The sequence below is a fragment of the Nerophis lumbriciformis genome, linkage group LG17 (genome assembly GCF_033978685.3).
Source record: "Nerophis lumbriciformis linkage group LG17, RoL_Nlum_v2.1, whole genome shotgun sequence".
NCBI lineage: Eukaryota > Metazoa > Chordata > Actinopteri > Syngnathiformes > Syngnathidae > Nerophis > Nerophis lumbriciformis.
This window is the reverse complement of record NC_084564.2, coordinates 5,565,001-5,591,498: the sequence shown is the minus strand read 5'-3', so window position 1 is coordinate 5,591,498 and position 26,498 is coordinate 5,565,001. Positions and strand designations below refer to the sequence as shown.

Below are 26,498 nucleotides of genomic sequence, written 5' to 3'. Positions count from 1 at the left end.
CCTGGACGTACATTGAAAATACACGCAACCCTAACTCAAAATGCCGGACATTTGAGGCATTTAAGAAACTCCGCCCTGACAGCTCCGCAGAAGAGGACATGTCCGGTGAAAAGAGGACGTATGGTCAGTCTATCCTAGCCCGTTAGCTGCTAGCATGCCGTGTGTTGTGCCTCGGTGTGCATTGTTTACACAATGTGCGTTACGCTACTTAATATGTCCGTGTGGAAACTCGTTCGGTACACCTCCGAACCGAACGGGAACCCCTGTACCGAAACGGTTGAATACAAATACACGTACCGTTACACCCCCTAATCAGACCCCTTTTAAATTGTTCACTCTGTTTCATTGCATCCATTTTCTAAAATCAAAAATGCTTTTTTCTCATTAATGTACACCCAAGTACCCTATCTTGACAGAAAAAACTGATAGATTTTTTTGTAAGTGTATTTGAAATATAAAACACATGTACATAAGTATTTAGACCCATTGTTCCTTTGGCAGCAATTACAGCCTCAAGAGTTTTGGAATACGATGCCACAAGCTTGGCACACCTACAGTATCTTTGGGCAGTTTGGCCCATTCCTCTTTTCAGCACCTCTCAAGCTCCATCAGGTTGAATGGGAAGTGATAAGTGTTCATCTAGGATGTCTCTGTATATTGCAGCATTCATCTTTCCCTCTATCCTGGACTCGTCTCCCAGTTCCGGATGCTGCCACCACCATGCTTCACCGTAGGGATGGTATTGGCCTGGCATTCATGCCAAACACTTCAATCTGTGTCTCGTCAGACCGGAGAATTTTGTTTCTCAAAGTATTGAGCAAAGGCTGAAAATACTTGTGTACATGTGATTATTAGTTGTTTTTTGGGGGGTTTTTTAAAATAAATTTGCAAAAATCTCAGGGTTTTTTCTGTCGAGATGGGGTGCTGAGTGTATAATAAGGAGAAATAAAATTAACTTGTTTGATTGTAGCGCATGGCTGCACTGAAACAGGGCCCCCCACGGACTGCAGGGCCCTATGCACATGTGACCGGCTCCACTGTAGCTATATGATAATTCAACAAATTACTTCCCAAGAGTTCATTTTACAGACAATCATTCATTAAATTGATAAAAAATCTAAATAAATTGATTAAAAAAATCTAAAATGTTTTTTCCTAATTAAATAATGAATTTAAAAAATTGTAATTGGGGCTCCACAGAAAATATTGCTTAGGGCCCTTATTTAGCGAGGAGCGGATTATATGGCAACATACATACATTTGAAGAAAGTTCCATTGAGTTATCGTCACCCTGTTAAAATCATCGCCCTTTTTCAAGTTTTTCAGGAAACCCAAAACATTTTTACCAAAACAAAAGCATTAACAGATCATTTCACTCCTAAAGGATGGCTACTGGTACAGTAATAATACTATGTAACCTAAAATAAATTACTTAAGCAATTGTTTTACATGCCTTTGTGACTTACCATGAATTGATTAACGTGCACCCCGACTTAAACAAGTTGAAAAACTTATTGGGGTGTTACCATTTAGTGGTCAATTGTACGGAATATGTACTGTACTGTGCAATCTACTAATAAAAGTCTCAATCAATCAAAAACAACTTTAGCAATCTACGCTAACACTTTATTTTGAAGGCGTCTACATACGGGTCACACAAGCCTGTCATAGACGTGATCATGAGCATTGTGTCAATCTTCATGACACACTCTTTGTAGACACCTTCAAAATAAAGTGTTACCACCTGTTGTTGAAGTCACCAAAATTGCCTTTTTATTTCTCATATGCAATTATTTTGAAGGGGTAAAATCACATGATCAATTTAGGCAAAACAATGTTCACATAAAAAGACTGGCAATTATTTGAACAGTGTGACAATATCACAATCACAAATATGTTCACCTCTTTTCCTACTCCTCACTTTTTTGTGTAACAAACTAGTCTATTTTTACAATGTAAAACTTTTTTTATTGAGTACAACTGCAAAATAATCTATCACGGCGCCAAAGAAAGTTGCTAGTGAGTGACACTACTGGGGGGTGGGTGGCATCCCTCTCCACCTAGAGCCTTCGCAAAAAAAAAAGTACAAATTAAATTAAATTTTAATTATTATTATTTTTTTATTATTTTTTTTTTTTTTACAATTGTTTTTACCCTAACCCTAACCCTAATCTTAACCCTAACCCTAACCCTAATCTTAACCCTAACCACTAACCCTAACCCTAATCTTAACCTTAACCACTAACCCTACCCTTAATCCTAACCCTAAAAAAAAATGTTAATTGTTAAAATTGTTTAAAAAAATTAAAAAAAAAATTAAATTGTTTAAAAAATTTAAAAATATATATATATATTTTTTTTTTTTAAATTAAAATTTTTTTTTAATTTTTTTAAAAATTAATTAAAAAAATTATAAAAAATTAATAAAAAATTAAAAATGTTTATAAAAAATTAAAAAAAATTATAAAAAATTTAAAAAAATTGAAAATCATTTTTTTCTTTGAAAATCATTTTTTACCTTGAAAATCATTTTTTACCTTGAAAATCATTATTTTCTTTGAAAATCATTTTTAACTTGAAAATCATTTTTAACCTTGAAAAAAACATTTTACCTTGAAAACATTTTTTTACCTTGAAAATCATTTTTTTCTTTGAAAATCATTTTTTACCTTGAAAATCATTTTTAACCTTAAAAAAAAAATTTACCTTGAAGACATTTTTTTACCTTGAAAATCATTTTTAACCTTGAAAAAAAAATTTACCTTAAACATTTTTTTACCTTGAAAATCATTTTTTACCTTGAAAATCATTTTTTACCTTGAAAAAAAAATTTTACTTTGAAAATTTTTTTTTACCTTGAAAATCATTTTTTTTTACCTTGAAAATCATTTTTAACCTTGAAAAAAAAAATTTACCTTGAAATTTTTTTTTTACCATAAATTTTTTTTTACCTTGAAAAAAATATTTTACCTTGAAAATTTTTTTTTACCTTGAAAATCATTTTTTTCTTTGAAAATCATTTTTTACGTTGAAAATCATTTTTTACCTTGAAAATCATTTTTAACCTTGAAAAAAAATTTTACCTTGAAAAATGTTTTTTATCTTGAAAATCATTTTTTTCTTTGAAAATCATTTATCTTGAAAATCATTTTTTTTTACCTTGAAAATCATTTTTTTCTTTGAAAATCATTTTTTACCTTGAAAAAAAAAAATTTACCTTGAAAACATTTTTTTACCTTGAAAATCATTTTTTACCTTGAAAATCATTTTTTACCTTGAAAAAAAAATTTTACTTTGAAAATGTTTTTTTACCTTGAAAATCATTTTTTTTTACCATGAAAATAATTTTTTACCTTGAAAAAAATATTTTACCTTGAAAATCATTTTTTACCTTGAAAATCATTTTTAACCTTGAAAAAAAAATTTTACCTTGAAAAATGTTTTTTATCTTGAAAATCATTTTTTTCTTTGAAAATCATTTATCTTGAAAATCATTTTTTTTTACCTTGAAAATCATTTTTTTCTTTGAAAATCATTTTTTACCTTGAAAATCATTTTTAACCTTAAAAAAAAAATTTTACCTTGAAAACATTTTTTTACCTTGAAAATAATTTTTAACCTTGAAAAAAAAAATTTACCTTGAAAACATTTTTTTACTTTGAAAATTTTTTTTTACCTTGAAAATCATTTTTTTACCTTGAAAATCATTTTTAACCTTGAAAAAAAAATTTTACCTTGAAATTTTTTTTTACCATGAAAATAATTTTTTACCTTGAAAAAAATATTTTACCTTGAAAATTTTTTTTACCATGAAAATCATTTTTTTCTTTGAAAATAATTTTTTACCTTGAAAATCATTTTTAACCTTGAAAAAAAAATTTTACCTTGAAATTTTTTTTTACCATGAAAATAATTTTTTACCTTGAAAAAAATATTTTACCTTGAAAATTTTTTTTACCATGAAAATCATTTTTTTCTTTGAAAATCATTTTTTACCTTGAAAATCATTTTTAACCTTGAAAAAAAAATTTTACCTTGAAAAATATTTTTTATCTTGAAAATCATTTTTTACCTTGAAAATCATTTTTTACCTTGAAAAAAAAATTTTGAAAATTTTTTTTTACCTTGAAAATCATTTTTTTTACCTTGAAAATCATTTTTAACCTTGAAAAAAAAAATTTACCTTGAAATTTTTTTTTTACCATGAAAATATTTTTTTACCTTGAAAAAAATATTTTACCTTGAAAATTTTTTTTTTTCTTTGAAAATCATTTTTTACGTTGAAAATCATTTTTTACCTTGAAAATCATTTTTAACCTTGAAAAAAAAATTTTACCTTGAAAAATGTTTTTTATCTTGAAAATCATTTTTTTCTTTGAAAATCATTTTTTACCTTGAAAATCATTTTTAACCTTAAAAAAAAAAATTTACCTTGAAAACATTTTTTTACCTTGAAAATCATTTTTTACCTTGAAAATCATTTTTTACCTTGAAAAAAAAATTTTACTTTGAAAATTTTTTTTTACCTTGAAAATCATTTTTTTTTACCATGAAAATAATTTTTTACCTTGAAAAAAATATTTTACCTTGAAAATTTTTTTTTACCTTGAAAATCATTTTTTTACTTTGAAAATTTTTTTTTACCTTGAAAATAATTTTTTTTTACCTTGAAAATCATTTTTAACCTTGAAAAAAAAAATTTACCTTGAAATTTTTTTTTTACCATGAAAATAATTTTTTACCTTGAAAAAAATATTTTACCTTGAAAAATTTTTTTACCATGAAAATAATTTTTTTCTTTGAAAATCATTTTTTACCTTGAAAATCATTTTTTACCTTGAAAATCATTTTTAACCTTGAAAAAAAAATTTTACCTTGAAAAATGTTTTTTATCTTGAAAATCATTTTTTTCTTTGAAAATCATTTATCTTGAAAATCTTTTTTTTTTACCTTGAAAATCATTTTTTTCTTTGAAAATCATTTTTTAACTTGAAAATCATTTTTAACCTTGAAAAAAACATTTTACCTTGAAAAATTTTTTTTACCTTGAAAATCATTTTTTTCTTTGAAAATCATTTTTTACCTTGAAAATCATTTTTAACCTTAAAAAAAAATTTTACCTTGAAAACATTTTTTTACCTTGAAAATCATTTTTAACCTTGAAAAAAAAAATTTACCTTGAAAACATTTTTTTACTTTGAAAATTTTTTTTTACCTTGAAAATCATTTTTTTTTACCTTGAAAATCATTTTTAACCTTGAAAAAAAAAATTTACCTTGAAATTTTTTTTTTACCATGAAAATAATTTTTTACCTTGAAAAAAATATTTTACCTTGAAAATTTTTTTTACCTTGAAAATCATTTTTTTCTTTGAAAATCATTTTTTACCTTGAAAATCATTTTTAACCTTGAAAAAAAAAATTTACCTTGAAAAATGTTTTTTATCTTGAAAATCATTTTTTTCTTTGAAAATCATTTATCTTGAAAATCATTTTTTTTAGCTTGAAAATCATTTTTAACCTTGAAAAAAAAAATTCACACAGAAAACTAAAAGAAACAGAAGCTAAGTTGATGATTGATGTTCCTTCTTTTGAATTATTATTCTTCCTTAGTTTTGTTTCTTTATAGGTCTTCCTTTATTTAGGTTTGTAAGACTATACATTGAAGTGTTACAAAAGTATAATGTTTGTTGTGTATTTTACATAAATAACATAGAATGTTAAGTGTTAATACACACAGCAAACATTGCACACATGTGGTTTACCCCAATTAAACCTAAAGTGTAGCTTTAAAGTATTTAACCAGTTTTGATCGCCAGAGTTAAACAACACGACCACCAATACAAAAAGATATCACGTCAGCAATACTTTCGTACTTTGTTGTCCAATCGCTGTTAAAAGTCAGATTTCCACGATAAGTACGTCATAATCGTATACCGGTTTGTGTTGGTCTTTCACATAAAATCCCTCAAAATATATTTGTGGTCATGACGTGACCAAATGCTAAGGGGTCGGAATATTTGATCGAGCTCTTTATTGTTGCTGAAAATATGATCAGAAAACTCTTCAACGATACAAAAAAAAAAGAGAAAAGTTTTCAACCCTACGCTTGTAATGTGCTCATATAGGCATACACAAAGTAAGCTACATAGATACTAGGGATGTGCGGGCGATACTGAAATATCGACACCGATGATGTTTTGTGTGTACTTTGTAAGATTTGGTTTTTCTAACTTGGCTATATTGTTATTCACGTCCCTTCCTAAATATTCTTCAGAGTTTGAAATAAATATATTATAATAATATTCTATATAAAAGTTAAATAAATAAATAATGTAATACATTCTAAATAATAGCAAATAACTATATTCTCTATGCTATGTTATTATTCTATATACACAACTTTTTTTAATTTAAGCAGACACATTAGGACTAAAACCTTGCCCAGAAAACCATGAATTGATTAACGTGGACCCCGACTTAAACAAGTTGAAAAACTTATTGGGGTGTTACCATTTAGTGGTCAATTGTACGGAATATGTACTGTACTGTGCAATCTACTAATACAAGTCTCAATCAATCAAACCACATACTAGCGTTAAGTACCCATATTTTCTTATCTTATTTTCACAAATATCTATGTTCATATTATTACACTGTTGATGTTATATTGTTTAAATAAAATATATGTGCGGTTGACTGATCATGCAGTGAGTGTACAGAAAGCTGGTGTTGTACTGCCATCTAGTGGTAACTCTTGCATTGTGCAAGATTTCTTGTGTGTATCAACAGCATATTACTAGAAATAATTCCTATGCATTTTACTTGTGTAATTGTTAGACATATTCTGCAAACATTAAATCATACTTGCCAACCCTCCCGAATTTTCCGGGAGACTCCCGAATTTCAGCGCCTCTCCCGAAAACCTCCCGGGATAAATATTCTCCCGAAAATCTCCCGATTTTCAGCCGGAGCTGGAGGGGGCGTGGCCTCCAGCTCCGGCATGCGGACCTGAGTGAGGACAGCCTTTTTTCACGACGGGAGGACAACAGGGTGACAAGAACTAAATCATCCAGACTAGAGATGAATTGTATTATGTTTATCTTACCTAAAAATAAATATATTTATTAATTTAAAAAAAAAAAGAAAAACTAAATACATTTTTACTATATTTTGCTAAAAACATCAAAATTAATTGTATTTTTATTTGTATTTTTTCTGACTCCTTATTACATCCAGGCATTAGAATTATACATTCAAATAAACATATTTGAAATAATTAATTTTAAATTATCATATTAATTCATTTAAAATGACCATAGTTAATTATTGAAATAATTGCTTGTTTATTGACAACTTTAGCATTTTATTCATTACATTTTGAAGCTCTAAGAAGCCAAGTTATGTTATATTCCTTAAGATTTATTTATGCAAGTTTGAAGTATCAATTATCTAAACACAGTTTTGTTTGCATATTTTCAGGATGTATATATATATATATATATATATATATATATATATATATATATATATATATATATATATATATATATATGTATGAAATACTTGACTTGGTGAATTCTAGCTGTCAATATACTCCTCCCCTCTTAACCACGCCCCCAACCACGCCCTGTCCCACCCCCGACCACGCCCCCACCCCCCACCTCCCGAAATCGAAGGTCTCAAGGTTGGCAAGTATGCTTTAAATGGATGAAACCGAACTTTGTTTGTTGAAGCTCCTTTCAGACGAGATACGAGCAGTCATGGACATTTAGAGACTGAAATTATTTTCCATTCTTCTTTTAAAAAAAACAAAAACTTAAAAGGTAAGTGGTTTTTTTTTCCCCCCCAGATATCGCCAAATATTCGGTATTGGATTTAGGCTTGTTTAGCCACTATAAATGTGTTATAGTTTGTTCTAACGTTGATTAAGTTAGATCCTAAACAGTGTTGTATGTGCTGCCCACCACTAGATGGCAGCAACATTAGCATATTGTCCCATACTCGGAAACAGGAAGTGGTTGTGAAGGGGGGGGCAGGGACACTTCCGTTTGAGCTGAGTCGTGTAGAACAAGCCGCATTGCATGATGGGAACACATAGTTGTGTTGAAGTGTAATATAAATAGTAATAATATTGTAATGATCCAACAGTGTTGTGTAGTAGACTCTTGTACATGTGCAGGCTTGTTGAGTGTGTGTGTTTGCTAGTGTGCACCATCACTTAACATGGTGTGTGTGTGAATGACTTGTGTGTGTGAGACGTGTACAACTCATACTTACCTGGCAGGGGAGATACCATGATCAAGAAGGTGGTTCACCTAGGGTGAGGCTCAGCCATTGCACTCCGGCTGTGCTGACCCTTACGAATTCCCCAAATGTGGGAATCTCGACTGCATAATTTGTGATAGTGGGGGACTGCGTTCGCGCTCTCCCCTGATCTTACTGTTTAATGACAATTAATTCTTCCGTCCCTTAAATTTTAAAAGAATATGACTTATCTATAAAGGGACTCTACGTTATTATCGCACGTGGTGTGATTCAAACTACTCATTATACTGCCCCTCACAATGATAGCAATTAGAGATGGCCGATAAATGCTTTAAAATGCAGTATTCGGAAATTATCGGTATCGGTTTTTATTTTTTTAATGTATTAAATCAACATAAAAAACACAAGATACACTTACAATTAATACACTAACCCAAAAAACCTCCCTCCCTCATTCACACAAAAGGGTTGTAAATTTTTTTATTAATATTGTGGTTCCTACATTATATATCAATATATATCAATACAGTCTGCAAGGGATACAGTCCGTAAGCACACATGATTGTGCGTGCTGCTGGTCCACTAATAGTACTAACCTTTAACACTTAATTTTACTCATTTTCATTAATTACTAGTTTCAATGTAACTGTTTCTAAATTGTTTTACTTTCTTTTTTATTCAAGAAAATGTTTTTAATTTATTTATCTTATTTAATTTAAGGTACTTTTTTTTTTTTTTTTTTTAAAGTACCTTATCTTCACCATACTTGGTTGTCCAAATTAGGCATAATAATGTGTTAATTTCACGACTGTATATATCGGTTGATATCGGTATCGGTAATTAAAGAGTTATCGGATATCCCTATTAGTAATTCATGCGATAGCTGCCGCCATCTAGTGGTGAGTAGTGAACTGCACACCCTTAATGGTTTTTGCTACAATTGTCAAATTGTGATTAAAGAAAACTATCCATCCATCCATCCATTTCCTACCGCTTATTCCCTTTTGGGGTCGCGGGGGGCGCTGGAGCCTATCTCAGCTACAATCGGGCGGAAGGCGGGGTACACCCTGGACAAGTCGCCACCTCATCACAGGGCCAACACAGATAGACAGACAACATTCACACTCACATTCACACACTAGGGCCAATTTAGTGTTGCCAATCAATTTATCCCCAGGTGCATGTCTTTGGAGGTGGGAGGAAGCTATTCAACATTAAAATGTAACTTATTAAAACATCACTCTACTGTAACTTGAAATAAATAAATCTAACAGAATATTTGATCAGATCTTTAAACTGCTGTTCACAAACACTCTCCTTATTATTGACTTAGTTGTAAAATGTTTTTTTTTTCAAAAAATATTCAGCAAACATTTCTCTCTCTGGATGTGCAAAGCTGGTTTTCCACTTTGTTTTGTTGTCTGAATAGTAATAATACTCTGACAACCACAGAAGATATATTTTAATAAGTACATTGCTACTGTTGTGAAATACATTATTATTGATATATGTTTGTTAGACATGTACTGTTTATTGAAATAAAGTTACAGGTTAAAAATGTGCAAAGCTGCAAGAGACACGAACCAGAAGACTTGCAGATGTAACTTTCCTCACAAGGAAACAATCATAAGTATCAGTTATAAGATATAATATGGATAAGAATAATTCAAATTTAAACAAATGTTATTATATTTGTGGGAATAATTCTGAAATATTGCTTATACTTTTATTTTTGTTGTTTTTACCGTAAACATCCTTTAATGTGGTGTCATATTTCCATGCTGTGACAGTGACATCACTAGTGCATTTTCCCTCATGTAAAAAACTTAGTAACACAAGAGCATTTAAACAATACTGAAAAAATATACAAAAATAATAAGTAAGAATAAAACACATTTTTAGATACAAAAATAAGAAACAAAACTAGAATTAAAAAATTGACGTAATAAAGATGTGAATACAATAGAAAACAATAGAATGTCATAAACTTTGAAGCACAATAGCATTTTGACAATATAGGAAACAAAAAGTAAGAATAAATTGCAATGATGTAAAAATGATTAAAAAAAATCTAGAACAAAAATTAGGACGTAATAACAATGTGAATACAAAACACTACCCTACTTGGTGTGTGTAAGATTGAACTTTTACATATCAGAACAATGAACCAGAAAAGTGAATCCCAGTAAAAAATAATAAAATAAATTAAAAAATAAATACAATTAAAAATGAATGATTAAAAAATCACACACACACACATATGTATGTATGTGTGTGTGTATATATATATATATATATATATATATATATATATATATATATATATATATATATATATATATATATTCAGGAAAAATGTGGATCCAATTGCTACTAGGTTAAGTATGACTCATTTTCTTCCATTTGTTCGTGATGTCTCATCTCTATAAAAGTCGTTCTCACGGCGGCCGAGAAAGGTCACTACAATTGCAGACACCACAACAACATAAGGACACAACACGACAACTTTCAGCTACAGCATGATTGTAAAATCCACAATAAATGTCATAATTTTCTTCTGACCAAAAAATATAAATATATATTGAATGTTTTATCGAACTATTTTTATATTGATATTGAGTATGTGTTTATGATACATATTGATATTGTTTTATTGGCCCAGCTCTAGGTTCAAGTATTATTTCTTCTAACGGTGGCGTGTGCACAATAACACTGACAGGCGACATTTAGTGACATAAATGTTGCCGAAAACAGATTTTTTTTATGCAGCTCTGGAGTCTGTGTTGATGTGTGCAGGTAGATAGATAGATAGATAGATAGTACTTTATTGATCTCTTCAGGAAAGTTCCCTCAGGTAAATTAAAAGGTGTACCTAATGTTGTGACCGGATGAATCAGAATAATGTTTATGAAGTTTATTTACAATCGTGTCTGGAAAAAAAATATCTGTGAGGTTAAAGTAAATGTACAGAAAATGGTCAGGTTTGATTTCTGCTATGTCAATAACCGCCTATGTCCACGTCAGTCAGCCACTGCTTCCTACTCCTTTTCAGACATATTGTCCAAATCTGATGTTCCTTCATGTAACTTTGTGAAGCATGTTGGAAATAAACTCAACCATGACCATCATGACGTCACTAGGCCATGAATGTCAGCAAAGTGTTCCTCTGTCAAAGTGATAATGCCACAACTAGTTCACTGACCTCCTTGACTAACAGTCTGTCCATAAACAGTGCAGTGTGCAGTACTCACCACAGGATGGCAGTAGTGTTAGCATGTGATCCTGTCCAAACAAAGAAACAGGAAGTTGCAGTAGAAGGGGGAAGGTAGAATTCCTAGTTGAGTCGTTCAGTTGATGAAACAACACAGGTTAGTTTTCAAAAATAACAACTGTATTAATTCACATAAACTTTTGTGTCATTTCAAGGATTGAAATAACTTTATTGTCACACCAGCACACACAGACAAATGTGTCTGTACTAGCAAACAGGAAGTGGTTGTGAAGGGGGGCAGGGACACTTCCGGTTGAGCTGAGTCGTGTAGAACAAGCTGCATTGCATGATGGGAACACATAGTTGTGTTGAAGTGTAATATAAATAGTAATAATATTGTAATGATCCAACAGTGTTGTGTAGTAGACTCTTGTACATGTGCAGGCTTGTTGAGTGTGTGTGTGTTTGCTAGTGTGCACCATCACTTAACATGGTGTGTGTGTGAATGACTTGTGTGTGTGAGACGTGTACAACTCATACTTACCTGGCAGGGGAGATACCATGATCAAGAAGGTGGTTCACCTAGGGTGAGGCTCAGCCATTGCACTCCGGCTGTGCTGACCCTTACGAATTCCCCAAATGTGGGAATCTCGACTGCATAATTTGTGGTAGTGGGGGACTGCGTTCGCGCTCTCCCCTGATATCTTGTTAAATGAAATTGAATCGTATTGCGGTGTAAAATTGCCACCAATACGGTAATATACAATAATTGGTATCAAGAAACTGACCTGTTTATTCAAGGATAAACACAAAATAGACAAAATTAACAATCAATCTCAATCAATCAATCTTTATTTATATAGCCCTAAATCACAAGTGTCTCAAAGGGCTGCACAAGCCACAACGACATCCTCGGTACAAAGCCCACATACGGGCAAGGAAAAACTCACCCCAGTGGGACGTCGATGTGAATGACTATGAGAAACCTTGGAGAGGACCGCATATGTGGGTAACCCCCCCCCCTCTAGGGGAGACCGAAAGCAATGGATGGATTATACATGACAAATAGAAATGGCATCATTGAACTAGGGCTGGGCGATATGGCCTTTTTTTAATATTGCGATATTTTAAGGCCATATTGCGATACACAATATATATCTCGATATTTTGCCTTAGCCTTGAATGAACATTTGATGCATATAATCACAGCAGTATGATGATTCTATGTGTTTTGATTGATTGATTGAGACTTTTATTAGTAGGTTGCGAAGGGAAGTACATATTCCGTACAATTGACCACTAAATGGTAACACCCCAATAAGTTTTTCAACTTGTTTAAGTCGGGGTCCACTTAAATTGATTCATGATACAGATATATACTATCAGATATATACTATCATCATAATAAAGTCATCACACAAGATAATCACATTGAATTATTTACATTATTTATAATCCGGGGTGTGGAGCGGGGCGCCGGATGTAAATGTCAAAAAGACAGCCAAAAGAGTTTGATATGAGAATAAATCTAAAGTTAAAATATAGGGTAAAAATGCACCCATTTGCAGGAAATGTAGTCTTGATTTTCAAAATTTTCTTTCAAGGCTTGCATGTCTACATTAAAACATTCTTCTTCATACTGCATTAATATATGCTGCTTTTAAACTTTCATGCAGAGAAGGAAATCACAACTAAATAGATCACTAATTTTTTCAGACGGTGTTGATCTGGAAATTTTTGCCTCAGCATTTTGATGGTGTGGGCGCGTGGCACCGAACGGAGATAAGCGTCTCGACAGACGTCACAATATTTGAACAATGATGACGAAAACGGTTTTCTCTGTCGTGTCCGTGTGTCGAAAATTGTTATGCGCTTATTTAGGGCCCGCATGGCCCATTGTATAAGGACTCCCAAAGGGAGTCCTTATGCAATGGGACATAAGGACCTATTGAATTTGTAAGGTTTTATTATTCTTTATTATTATTATACCGACCGCCTCTTTGAGCTGTAATTTGACCCCATGCTTCAAAACTCACCATATTTGACCCACACATCAGGACCTGCGAAAATTGCCTTTTAATAAAAAAACCGAACCACAAAACTCAAAATTGCGCTCTAGCGCCCCCTAGGGGAAAAAAACTAGACTGCCTGTAACTCCCACTAAGAAGGTCGGAGAGACATGAAACAAAAACCTCTATGTAAAGTCTGACTTACACCTACCTTTCATAATTGTACATCCTCGGGCAAAAATCAACAGGAAGTTGGCAATTCCCCCTTCAAGACAAAAAAGTACTAAAAACAGTCACTTTTGCCTCTTTGAGCTGTAATTTGACCCCCTTAACATGCTTCAAAACTCACCAAACTGAACGCACACATCAGGACTGGCAAAAATTGCGATCTAATAAAAAAAACCTAACCCCAAATCTCAAAATTGCGCTCTAGAGCAATTTTTGTCTAAAACGGAGAAAAAACTGCTCCTCGGAAGAAAAAAATGACAAAACTGCCTGTAACTCCCACTGGGAAGGTCGGAGAGACATGAAACAAAAACCTCTATGTAGGTCTCACTTAGACCTACATTTCATAAATTGACAACCCCCAGCAAAAATCAACAGGAAGTTTGCTATTCCCCCTTCAAAACAATTTTTTTGTAAAAAAAAACGGTCACCTTCCTTCAAAAACGATCTCCTCTGAGCGCGTTTGTCGTTTCGCCTTCAAACTAACACAGGAGAGAGATTGAACCCTTGTGATTACAATGACAGAAGCGCTTTTTTTTCTAACTGCTCCGGTTTTGATTTTATGACCCTTCAAAGACTCGCTGCGCTGATGCTGCTGCACTGCTGTTTTTTTAAGATGGCTGCTTAAAAGCAGGAAGCACCAACGTGCCCACGCAATGCAGACAAGGTAGGTACACTAGACAAAAGTCTTGGGACACTTCAGACTAAAAGTAGACAAAAGTATTGGGACACTTATGACTATCACTGGACAAAAGTATTGGGACATTTAGGACTAGCACCTGCCAAATACGCGGGCCCGACCAATGCTGCTTGCAGCTTTAATTTTTTATTTCATTTTGTGCGTGGCATAGATTTGCCGTGCGCAGAGGACGTTTGAGCAGGCGCGCACCTTAGCGGCTGCGCTAGCATCACAGCTAACGTTAGCCATGCTGCTACCTCTCAGCTGGGAGAGGGCGTATACGTATGTGACGTATGACGTGACAGTATGTGACGTGTGTAAGAAGGTGCACTTGCTGTCTGTGAGAGGGAGACACAGAAAAGAGTGAGAAGAGCCTGTCGTGTAATGCCAGCAGCTAAAAGCAACTGCGTGAGATTCCACAGACCTGTGGATGTGTTGAAGGTGTGCTGGAAAATGCGGAACGGAAATTAGGGAGCAGCAGAAAAGTGGAATGTATTATTTAAATCGGTGCGTTGGAAAACACGGACCGGAGTATTTTTTTTAACTGGATCTGGATCGGCATTTTCCCATGCCTTGCCGATACGCATTTTTTGGCAAATATCGGCGGCCGATCCGATCCAAATATCGGATCGCGACATCCCTAGTATATATGCATGCGTGTGTGTGTCACTGTGAATAGTTGCAAGTTGACCAATTAGAAAACGAAAAACCTTACACAAATATAAAAAAGAGGTTTTCTTTCTGCACATACTGGAGCTGTGTACCATTTGTCTGTCACAGAATGACATCACACTAAGACAGACCTGGGCAAATGAAGACCCGGGGGCCACATGCGGCCCGCTAAGCTTTTCAATCTGGCCCGCCGGACATTCCCAAATCATTTTTTTTAGACCTTTAAGATGGAAAGTGTAGCTGCCATTATGATGTGCAGTGATGTTTTCTAATGACAACTATACTAAGTCTTTCAATGGTTGGAATCTGTGCTTATGGATGATATACCAGTTACTATGGTAATCTAATGAGTTACTATGGTCATCTAATTAGTTACTATGGTAATCTACGTCACAGCAGCTCAGACGAGGCACCAAGCAGTGTGGGCGGGGAGCGTTTCCACAGACGCGGAAGGAGATTTTCACAACAAAGTCCTAAAGCTTGGTGATGTATCAGATATATCAGATTGTAGGTGGGTTTATTTTGTACATTTCGCGTTCATATTTCACTGTTTGTTGAGTTTCACTTGATTGTAAAATATGTCGATTGAAAGGGGGTGTGACGTTCGTATGTTGTCAATATTCAGTGTTTTATCCTTCATAGAAAATTTTTAAATTCCATTACGTTTTTTTAATGTGGTCTGTCATAAGGTTTTTAGCATTCAATCAGACATTATTGTGAGGTTTTGTATTAGTGTTCATAAAAATAGACACGTTTTTTTTCTCTAAATGTGGCCCCCGGAGTCAAAATAATTGCCCAGGCCTGCACTAAGACGTTCAGTGACAGTTTTAAACAAAGTGTTTGCTAGTGACATTTTCTGAAATTTGTAGGTATATTCTTGCTATCGTTTACATTTTCAGAATGTACAACATTGTTTTTTTTAGAGAAATACTTTGACATTTTGTTATTATTAATATTATCTGGAATCAAATTTTGGCAGCAGCAAAGAGGCCGTTTGGGTACATTTGAGCTTTGTGGAGGATATTTCAACAAGTAAACAGTACAGTAGAAACTTAATTTTGATATATATATATATAATGCTCATAAGGGTATTCTAGTAAAACATGCAGAGATGAGATGTGTCAGTATCAAAATATTACTTGAAATACATTTTTGGCAGGAGCAAAGTGGTCATTTGGGTAGATTTTAGCTCTAAAAAGGGTATTTCAATATACTTACTTACTTGCAGTGTATATTTTGTACATATTGTTATGAAGGTGTCTGTTACTACATCATATATATACTTGCATTGTGTATATTGTACATATTACATATTGTTATGAAGGTGTCTGTTACTACATCATATATATACTTGCAGTGTGTATATTGTACACATTATATATTGTTATGAAGATGTATGCACTTGTTTTGATAAATAAATACAGCGTTTTAAAAGCATACACAATCTGTGTAAATATATTAGTCTGTGGTTAAAAGGACTTGGAAGGACTCGAAACTCAAAATGCAGGACTTGGGACTTGAGACTTTCCAGTCTTGACTTTGGACTTGACTCGATACTTGAGGGCAAAGACTTGAGACTTACTTATGACTTGCAAAACAATGACTTGGTCGCACCTCTGGTAACAACTACATTTTATATATGTACTTGCAGTGTGTACCGTATTTTTCGGAATATAAGTCGCACCTGCCGAAAATGCATAATAAAAAAGGAAAAAAACATATATCAGTCGCACTGGAGCTTGGCCAAACTATGAAAAAAACTGCGACTTATAGTCCGAAAAAAATGTTGATGGAGGGTTTACAAGTTGTTTTAGAGGACTTTGAAGGCTGCAACAGTGACTCCGAATACCCTCGTCTTTCAAGCGGTTATCATCTTTAAAATAGTAAAAAAAAAAGAGAGACTTCTTCGTCTCTCATGATTGTGAACGATAGGCAAAATTCCCCTAAAAAATGCGGTTCCTTTAAATTAAATATTTAATTGTATTTAGATTTATTTGACATTATAACTTTAATGGGGAGCGAAGAAGAAGCTGGTAAAGAATTTGGGACAACACGACACTGCTATAACTAAGTGTGCAGCGTACACAGTGTACTTATTGAAGTGCACTGACAGATGTATTTGCTGCCACCTGTCGGTCACTGCGCACTTAACTCGTCTCTCCTTTAAATGGTGAATTGCATCCACTTGAGTTCTTCTCACTCACATATGCACTCAAAGGTGAGCCAATTAACACACAGCCCTATAGCACCTTGGTTACCATGGCAACACGCACACAAACACAAGGTGGTCGTTAGGTTTATTTGTTGGTCAGAAAAAGCGGCCTGGAAGTTAAAAAATAAAAGCAGCTTCTTCTTTGGTCCCGTTACCGTGACAACCGCGCAGGTCATCCATGCATGAGCAGGGAGGGGGGGAGGAGCCTCAGGAGTACATGGTCAGCTGTAGCCACTGCACAAAAAGATCAAAGGGCATCACACGCCGTCTTTGTTGACGTTCAAAGATGTTTTTTTACCTCTTTGACATCCAGGCTGATGGAGCCGCTGTTGCCTTTGTCCAGAGTCTTGAAGGCTCCTGCACGCACACACACACACACACACACACACACACACACACAGACAAACACACACACACACACACACACACGTAATTTGACGAGCTTAAAGTAGCCAAACGTGCGTCGATGTGTTGTACAGAAGACTCACTGCACATGGCGTCCAGTCGCACCAGGCAGCCGATGTAGTTGTCAAAGTCCATGTCGCCGTGCTCATCGCTATAGCGACGGATGATCATCTTGTACAGCTGGTCGTTCAGAGGGAAACCTGCGGGACACACACAGTACGGTTTTGACGCACGCACACTAGGGTTGTACAGTATACCTGTATTGGTATAGTACCGCCATACTAATGAATCATATTCGGTACTATACTGCCTCTAAAAAAGTACCGGTCCCCCACGCTCCCCAACGTGGTCATCACATCATGACATTGCTGGTTTTACGAGCAGAGGAGCATATTCGGCAGCGTACAATAACAGAGTACTTACAAGCAGACACAGTGTGTAGACAGAAAAGGGAGAACGGACGCATTTTGGCTTAAAAACTAAAGATAAAGGTGAAGTTATAACACCGAAACGCCCTCAAGAAGAGCTGCTTTAAAGACCTGTAATGATACCAAGTACAAGAGCGTATCTAGTCGATACTACAATGATTACATCGATATTTTTGATCTTCTTTAGTTTTTTAAAATGTATATTATGTTTATAAACTCAGGAAATATGTCCCTGGCCCACTCAGTGGCCTAGTGCTTAGAGTGTCCACCCTGATATTGGCAGGTTGTGAGTTCAAACCCCGGCCGAGTCATACTAAAGACTATAAAAATGGGACCCATTACACCTCCCTGCTTGGCACTCAGCATCAAGGGTTTGAATTGGGAGTTAAATCACCAAAAATGATTCCTGGGCGCGGCACCGCTGCTGCCCACTGCTCCCCTCACCTCCCAGGGGGTGATCAAGGGGATGGGTCAAATGCAGAGGACAAATTTCACCACACCTAGTGTGTGTGTGACAATCATTGGTACTTTAACTTTAACTTAATGTATGATCCTGTAACTCAGGGGTGCTCATTACGTCGATCGCGAGCTACCGGTCGATCGTGGAGGGTGTGTCAGTCGATCACCAGCCAGCCATTAAAAAAATAGTCCTAAAAATGAGCGATCATAAATCTTCACTATGACGTCACTTTCGTCACTTGATTGACATTCACGGCACCCGAGGGTCTTCTGAGATGACGCTGGCTGCTGCCAGCTCATTAAAATTACCGACTGGAAGGCGAGAAACACTTTATTTCAACAGACTCTGGCGCCGTACCTGTCGTCAAAACTCCAAAGACCGACTGCACAGTTGCGCTACCAAAATAAGAGTCTCAGAAAGCTGGCGTGCACAAGCTAGCAAGCTACGGAGTTTGCCGACAATGTATTTCTTGTAAAAGTGTATACAAAGGAGTACGGAAGCTGGATAAATAAGATGCCAAAAACCAACCACTTTCATGTGGTATTGGACAGAAAGGAGGACTTTTTTTCTCCTCCATTCGAAAATGCGGACCTTATCAGCACTACTGTCCAATCAATACAAGTCATCAGAATCAGGTAATACACCAACTTATATTCTTGTCTTCATGAAAGAAAGGAATCTATATGTGTTAAACATGCTTGTATTATCTCTAAACACTTTTAACTTATTAACAATATTAACTATATGTGTTAAACATGCTTGTATTATCTTTAAACACTTTTAACTATATGTGTTAAACATGCTTGTATTATCTTTAAACACCTTTTACTTATTAACAATATTAACTAAACATGCTTGTATTATCTTTAAACACCTTTAACTTATTACCAATATTAACTATAAGTGTTAAACATGCTTGTATTATCTTTAAACACCTTTAACTTGTTAACAATATTAACTATGTGTTAAACATGCTTGTATTATCATTAAACACCTTTAATTTATTAACAATATTAACTATATGTGTTAAACATGCTTGCATTATCACTAAACATCTTTAACTTGTTAACAATATTAACTATATGTGTTAAACATGCTTGTATTATCTTTAAACACCTTTAACTTATTACCAATATTAACTATGTGTTAAACATTCTTGTATTATCATTAATCACCTTTAACTTGTTAACAATATTAACTATATGTATTAAACAAACTTGTATTTTCATTAAACACCTTTAATTTATTAACAATATTAACTATATGTGTTAAACATGCTTGTATTATCATTAAACACCTTTAACTTGTTAACAAAAACCTCCTTCATAAATAAGTAAATATAAATTATATATATGAATGAGGTAGATCCCCACGACTTGATCAATTGAAAAGTAGCTCGCCTGCAGAAAAAGTGTGAGCACCCCTGCTGTAACTACTTGGTGTCGCATCGATACCTAAATTTGTGGTATCATCCAAAACTAATTTAAAGTATCAAACAACAGAAGAATAAGTAATTATTACATTTGAACAGAAGTGTAGATAGAACATGTTAAAAGAGAAAGTAAGCAGATATTAACAGTAAATTAACAAGTAGATTAATAATTCATTTTTTACCACTTGTCCTTCATAATGTTGACAAAATAATAGGTGTATAAATGAGGGATGTCCCGATCCAGGTTTTTGCACTTCCGATCCGATGCCGATATTGTTTTTGCATTTCCGATCCGATGCCGATACTGACCGATACCGATACTGACCTATCCGAGCATGTATTAAAGTTTAAAGTTATTTAGCCTACTTAGTTGTCAGAATCATGTTGAAAAGGGTTTTAGTACTCTTGATAACAACTAGCCAGCTGAATTAGGGGAGTTTGAATAATACACAATAGTTGGTAACAAGAAACTGACCTGTTTATTCAAGGATAAACACAAAATAGACAAAATTATACATGACAAACAGAAATGGCATCATTGAACTAGGGCTGGGCGATATGGCCTTTTTTTAATATTGCAATATTTTAAGGCCATATTGCGATACACGATATATATCTCGATATTTTGCCTTAGCCTTGAATGAAAACTTGATGCATATAATCACAGCAGTATGATGATTCTATGTGTTTTGATTGATTGATTGAGACTTGTATTAGTAGGTTGCACAGTGAAGTACATATTCCGTACAATTGACCACTAAATGGTAACACCCCAATAAGTTTTTCAACTTGTTTAAGTCGGGGTCCACTTAAATTGATTCATGATACAGATATATACTATCAGATATATACTATCATCATAATACAGTCATCACACAAGTTAATCACATTGAATTATTTACATTATTTATAATCCAGGGTGTGGAGGGGGGTGCCGGATGTAAGTGTCAAAAAGACAGCCAAAAGAGTTTGATATGAGAATAAATCTAAAGTTAAAATATAGGGTAGAAATGCATCCATTTGCAGGAAATGTAGTCTTGATTTTCAAAATTGTCTTTCATGGCTTGCATGTCTACATTAAAACATTCTTCTTCATACTGCATTAATATATGCTACTTTTAAACTTTCATGCAGAGAAGGAAATCACAACTAAAAAAAATCACTAATTATTTCATACGGTGTTGATGTGGAAATTTTTGCCTCGGCATTTTGATGGTGTGGACGTGTGGCACCGAATGGAGATAAGCGTCTCGACAGACGTCACAATATTTGAACAATGATGACGAAAACTGTTTTCTCTGTCGTGTCCGTGTGTCGAAAATTGTTATGCGCTTATTTTTTTATTTGATTTTGTGCGTGGCATAGATTTGCTATGCGCAGAGGACGCTTAAACAGTGCGCAATTGCACAGGCGAGCACCTTAGGGAGCGTTGCTCGCACGGCTGCGCTAGCATCACACCTAACGTTAGCCATGCTGCTACCTCTCTGCCCGGGGAGGACGTATACGTATGTGACGTATGACGTGACAGTATGTGACGTGTGTAAGAAGGTGCACTTGCTGTCTGTGAGAGGGAGACACAGGAAAGAGTGAGAAGAGCCTGTCGTGTAATGCCAGCAGCTAAAAGCAACTGCGTGAGAATTCAGACATGTGGATGTGTTGAAGGTGTGCTGGAAAATGCGGAACGGAAATTACGGAGCAGCAGAAAAGTGGAATGTATTATTTAAATCGGTGCGTTGGAAAACAAGGACCGTTTTTTTTTTTTTTTTAAACTGGATCTGGATCGGCATTTTCCCATGCCTTGCCGATACGCAATTTTTGGCAAATATCGGCAGCCGATCCGATCGAAATATCGGATCGGGACATCCCTAGTATAAATGACACAATATGTTACTGCATATGTCAGCAGCTAAATTAGGAGCCTTTGTTTGCTTACTTACTAATAAAAGAAAAGTTGTCTTGTATGTTCACTATTTTATTTAAGGACAAACTTGCAATAAGAAACATGTTTAATGTACCCTAATAAAGCCAATAATGCCATTTTTTGTGGTCCCCTTTATTTAGAAAAGTATGGAAAAGTATGGAAATATGGTATGGGGACAACACTAGCACACACACACCTGCTTCCTTGAAGGCTTCTGGCAGTTCTCTGTGGCAGATCACGCCGGAGCCGTCAGCGTCGTGGAGCATGTAGGTTTTCTGTAGACAGCAAAGTCAGCACGTTTGCAATCCTCCACCAGGCGCTACACGTCCTCCGCTCACCTTCCATTTCTTGATGTTGTCCCACAGAAATTTGAACTCATGGAAGCCCAGCTTGCCCGTGCTGTCACTCTGCAGGCATCAGGGTCAAAGGTCCATGTGCTACTCAGCCAGCCACTCACATGTAGTGCACTACATTTCTGTCTACTAGTGGAAGGATACGTCCATGACGGCCACCATGCTTCTACACGACTCGATGCTGAAACCGTCTGTCTTCAGATCGCCATCTGACACAAAACATTAACATGTGCTCGTTAGCTTAGCGTAATATATTTGGCTACCAAACACTTGCATTTGCCGGCTCGCTGTTCGCTGAGCATACATTTTTTGACTCACAAACTTTAGCATGTGCCAGTGAGCTTAGCAATATTTATTTAGCTACCAAAAGTTAGCACTTTCCTGTTAGCTTAGCATGATTTATTTGGCTACCAAATAGGTTACATAATTTTTTTGGCCTCCAAACATTAGCCTGTGTCGGTTACCTTAACAGGATTTATTTAGCTTGCAAACATTAGCATGTGAATGTTAGCTTAGCGTAATTTATATAGTTAAACACTAGCATGTGCCTGGTATCCTGATTGATTTCGATACCAAACATTAACACATGTCTGTTAGCTTGATTTTATTGGCTACCAAACACTAGCATGTGTCAGCTTGGCGTTATTTACGGTATTTGGCTACCAAACAGTAGCATTTGACTGTTAGCTTAATATGATTTGTTTAGCTAATAGACATTAGCATGTGTGTGTTAGCTTAGCGTCATTAATTTAGCTACCAAACACTAGCAAGTGCCTCTTATCCTGGCTCATTTTGTTACCAAACATTAACACGTCTGTTAGCTTGATTTATTTGGCTACCGAACACTAGCATGTGTTAGCTAGGTGTGATTTATTTGGCTACCAAATATCAGCATGTGTCTGTTAGCTTAGCATGATTTGTTTAGCAAACAGACACTAGCAAAAGTGTGTTAGCTTCGTGTGATTCATTTAGCTACCAAACACTAGCATGTGCCTGTTAGCCTGATTCATTTTGTTACCAAACATTAACACGTGCCTGTTAGCCTTTTGATTGAAACTTTTATTAGTAGATTGCACAGTACAGTACATATTTCGTACAATTGACCACTAAATGGTAACACCCCAATACGTTTTTACACTTGTTTAAGTCGGGGTCCACGTTAATCAATTCATGTGTGTGTTAGCTTAGAGTGATTAATTTCGCTAACAAACACTAGCATGTGCCAACTTAGCGTAATTTATTTGGCTACCGAACATTACCATGTGTCTGTTAGCTTCGCATTATTCATTTAGCTAACAGACACTAGCATGTTTATTAGCTTAGCGTGATTAATTTAGCTACCAAATAGGGGCGCACAAAAAAAAATCGATTTACATCCGAATTGCGATTTTTATTCATCCGGATTCTAAATCGATTCATAATTTTCAAAAATCGATTAATAAAAAATAATACAAACATTTTTTTAAATAACCCACTTTTTTTTTATAACAATCCATTTTTAAATGGTGTTTTTAGGCCATCTCCATGCAACCAGAATGAGCTTTTCTAACCTATAACCTGTTTTCAAAAAGTTTCATTATAAGTATTATACCATTTCAAGAATCTGTTTGACTCAAGAATCGTTTCTGATTGGAATTGCCGCCCCAGGATTCGGAAAGCCCAAAGATTCACACCCCTACTAGCAAACAATAGCATGCATCTGTTAGCTTAACATGATTTATTTGGCTAACAAACACTGGCATGCCTGTTAGCTTAGCATGATTTACTTGGTTACTGAAACACTAGCATGTGTCAGCTTAGCTAGATTTTTTTTTTTGCTACCAAATAGGGGCGCACAAAAAAATCTGATTCATATCAGAATCGCAATTCTTATTCATCCAGATTCAAAACTCAATTTGGAAAAAATGTAAAAAAAAAATGTAAAAAAAACTTTTTTTTTTTTAATAAGAATACATTTTGAGGCCATCTTCATGCAACCAGAATGAACCTATGATCTGTGTTAAAAAAGTTTGATTACCGTATTTCCTTGAATTTCCGCCGGGTATATATAATCCGCATGCCTCGTTTTACCGCCGGGTCAAACTCGTTTTGCAAAATAATTAGTGCATGCTTAGAATTAGCGCATGCTTAGAATTACTGCCGGGTCAAACTTGTTTAGCAAAATAATTAGCGCATGTCTTGTTTTACCGCTGGGTCAAACTCGTTTCGCAGAATAATTAGCATATGCCTCGTTTCACCACCGGGTCAAACTCGTCACGTCACGAGTGACACTTCACCTTTCAAGGCATCATTTTCCAAAATGGAGGAGGCTAATTTCAATAATTTAAAATCGCATAAAGGGAAGAAGATAAAGAGCTATTCAGTAGAATTTAAGGTCCAAGCTATTGAATATGCTAAAAAGAACAGTAAAAATGTTTTATTAATATAGCTGCGTGTGTCAAATATGAGTCATTAAATGACTCCCGCCTCATGGTGGTAGAGGGCGCTATTGATCCTTCTTGCGACTACTCAGCTGCAGAAGAAGTGACAACAGTTTTCTAAACTGGACTTTCAATCGAAACAGGAGGTAATAAAGGAAGATCTCCATCGAGACAGAGAGACTTAAGGAAGACTTCTATAAACAAGTTATCGATGCTTTTGTGCAGAAGGAGCGGTGCATGGACTTCCTTTATAAGTAAAGGTAAGACCATAATAACGTTTTTTTTTACCGGTAAATGTGCTTTTCATGATGGTATCCTTACATCACACTCAAATTTATAAGCGCAGGCCTAAATTTACCGCATGCCTTTGGTAAGCGCCGGAGTGAGAAGAGGTTTTAAAATAATTACCACCCCAGCGCTAATTCAAGGAAAATACGGTAGATTTATTGTACCAAATAATATATTGCGAGAATCAGTTCGAATAAGAATAGTTTCTGAATCAAATCGTCACCCCAGGAATTGGAATCAAATCGTTAGGTGCCCAAAGATTCACACCCCTAATTATTATTTCTTTGGCTAACAAACACTAGCATGTGTGTTAGTTTAGCATGATCCCTTTCGTTACCAAACATTAACACCTGCCTGTTAGCTTAACGTGATTTATTTGGCTACTGAAACACTAGCATTTGTCAGCTTAGCTACCAAATAGGGGTGCACAAAAAAATCTGATTCATATCTGAATCGCAATTCTTATTCATCCCGATTCTAAATCGATTATTATTTTTTTAATTAAAAAAATATGTTTTTTTTTTTTTTAAATAATCCATTTTTAAGAATAAGTTTTTAGGAAACCAGAATGAGCTTTGCTAACTTATAATCTGTTTTGAAAAGATTTTATTAGAATTATTATACTAAATAATTAGGGGTGTAACTATGCGTGTATTTGTATTGAACCGTTTCGATACGGGGGTTTCGGTTCGGTTCGGAGGTGTACCGAATGAGTTTCCACACGGACATATTAAGTAGCGTAACGCACGTTGTGTAAACAATGCACACCGAGGCACAACACACGGCATGCTAGCAGCTAACGGGCTAGGATAGACTGACCATATGACCTCTTTTCACCGGTCATGTCCTCTTTTGCGGAGCTGTCAGGGCGGAGTTTCTTAAATGCCTCAAATGTCCGGCATTTTGAGTTAGGGTTGCGTGTATTTTCAATGTACGTTCAGGGTTAAGAAGGGGTTAAAAAACAAAACAAATTGTGCGTGCAGCAGCATTGGTGAGGGAGGGGCAGAGACAGAGAGAGCGAGAGAGTTATGATAAACGTGCATGCGTCGCCAGGCTCTGCTTTTTATCCATACATTTATCACATTTCATTTTGTATTATCTATAGCAGGGGTGTAAAAATAGTGCCCCGGAGGCCATTTGCGGCCCACAGCTAATGTTTTAAAGGCCCACGGCACATTCTAAAAATACTATTAAAATAAACAAAAACATAACAAAAGTGAAATAAAAAAGCTTAAAGGTTAAATGTCATTTAGCAAAAGTTGCAATGTTGACTAATAAAACAAAGCTGTTTTTTTTTTCTTTCAAACTGTCATTGCTCAAAACATAATATTGAATCAAAATCAATGTTATTATGAATTATTGTCCTATCCAAGGTTCCCATTACTTCACATCAAATATTCCACTAAGAAAAATATTTTTGGTGGAAGATTTTGCAAATTTGGTAAATAAATAACCCAAAAATGTATATTTTGTTGTTTTCTTACTGTACCGAAAATGAACCAAACCGTGACCTCTA

The 26,498-nt window shown here is 34.7% G+C and overlaps 1 protein-coding gene and 2 non-coding genes across 3 annotated transcripts in view; 2 read left to right on the top strand and 1 right to left on the bottom strand.

Annotated features, from left to right (window-relative positions):
* Positions 1–8,271: 8,271 nt before the first annotated feature.
* LOC133614948 (U1 spliceosomal RNA) lies at positions 8,272–8,435 on the top strand. Its single transcript, XR_009816649.1, has one exon. It is a non-coding gene; the product is annotated as a U1 spliceosomal RNA (small nuclear RNA).
* A 3,579-nt stretch (positions 8,436–12,014) lies between these two features.
* LOC133614940 (U1 spliceosomal RNA) lies at positions 12,015–12,178 on the top strand. Its single transcript, XR_009816642.1, has one exon. It is a non-coding gene; the product is annotated as a U1 spliceosomal RNA (small nuclear RNA).
* Positions 12,179–17,343: 5,165 nt separating this feature from the next.
* The window catches only part of LOC133614168 (calpain small subunit 1-like), a 13,148-nt gene continuing 3,993 nt past the window's right edge, over positions 17,344–26,498 (bottom strand). The window contains exons 6-11 of the mRNA XM_061971987.1: positions 22,419–22,483; positions 22,260–22,328; positions 22,118–22,196; positions 17,764–17,880; positions 17,574–17,632; positions 17,344–17,509 (exon numbers count right to left, since the gene is read on the bottom strand). Of these exons, the coding sequence (XP_061827971.1) occupies positions 17,483–17,509; positions 17,574–17,632; positions 17,764–17,880; positions 22,118–22,196; positions 22,260–22,328; positions 22,419–22,483 (416 nt within the window). The 3' untranslated portion in view covers positions 17,344–17,482. The remainder of the gene's footprint in view (positions 17,510–17,573; positions 17,633–17,763; positions 17,881–22,117; positions 22,197–22,259; positions 22,329–22,418; positions 22,484–26,498) is intronic.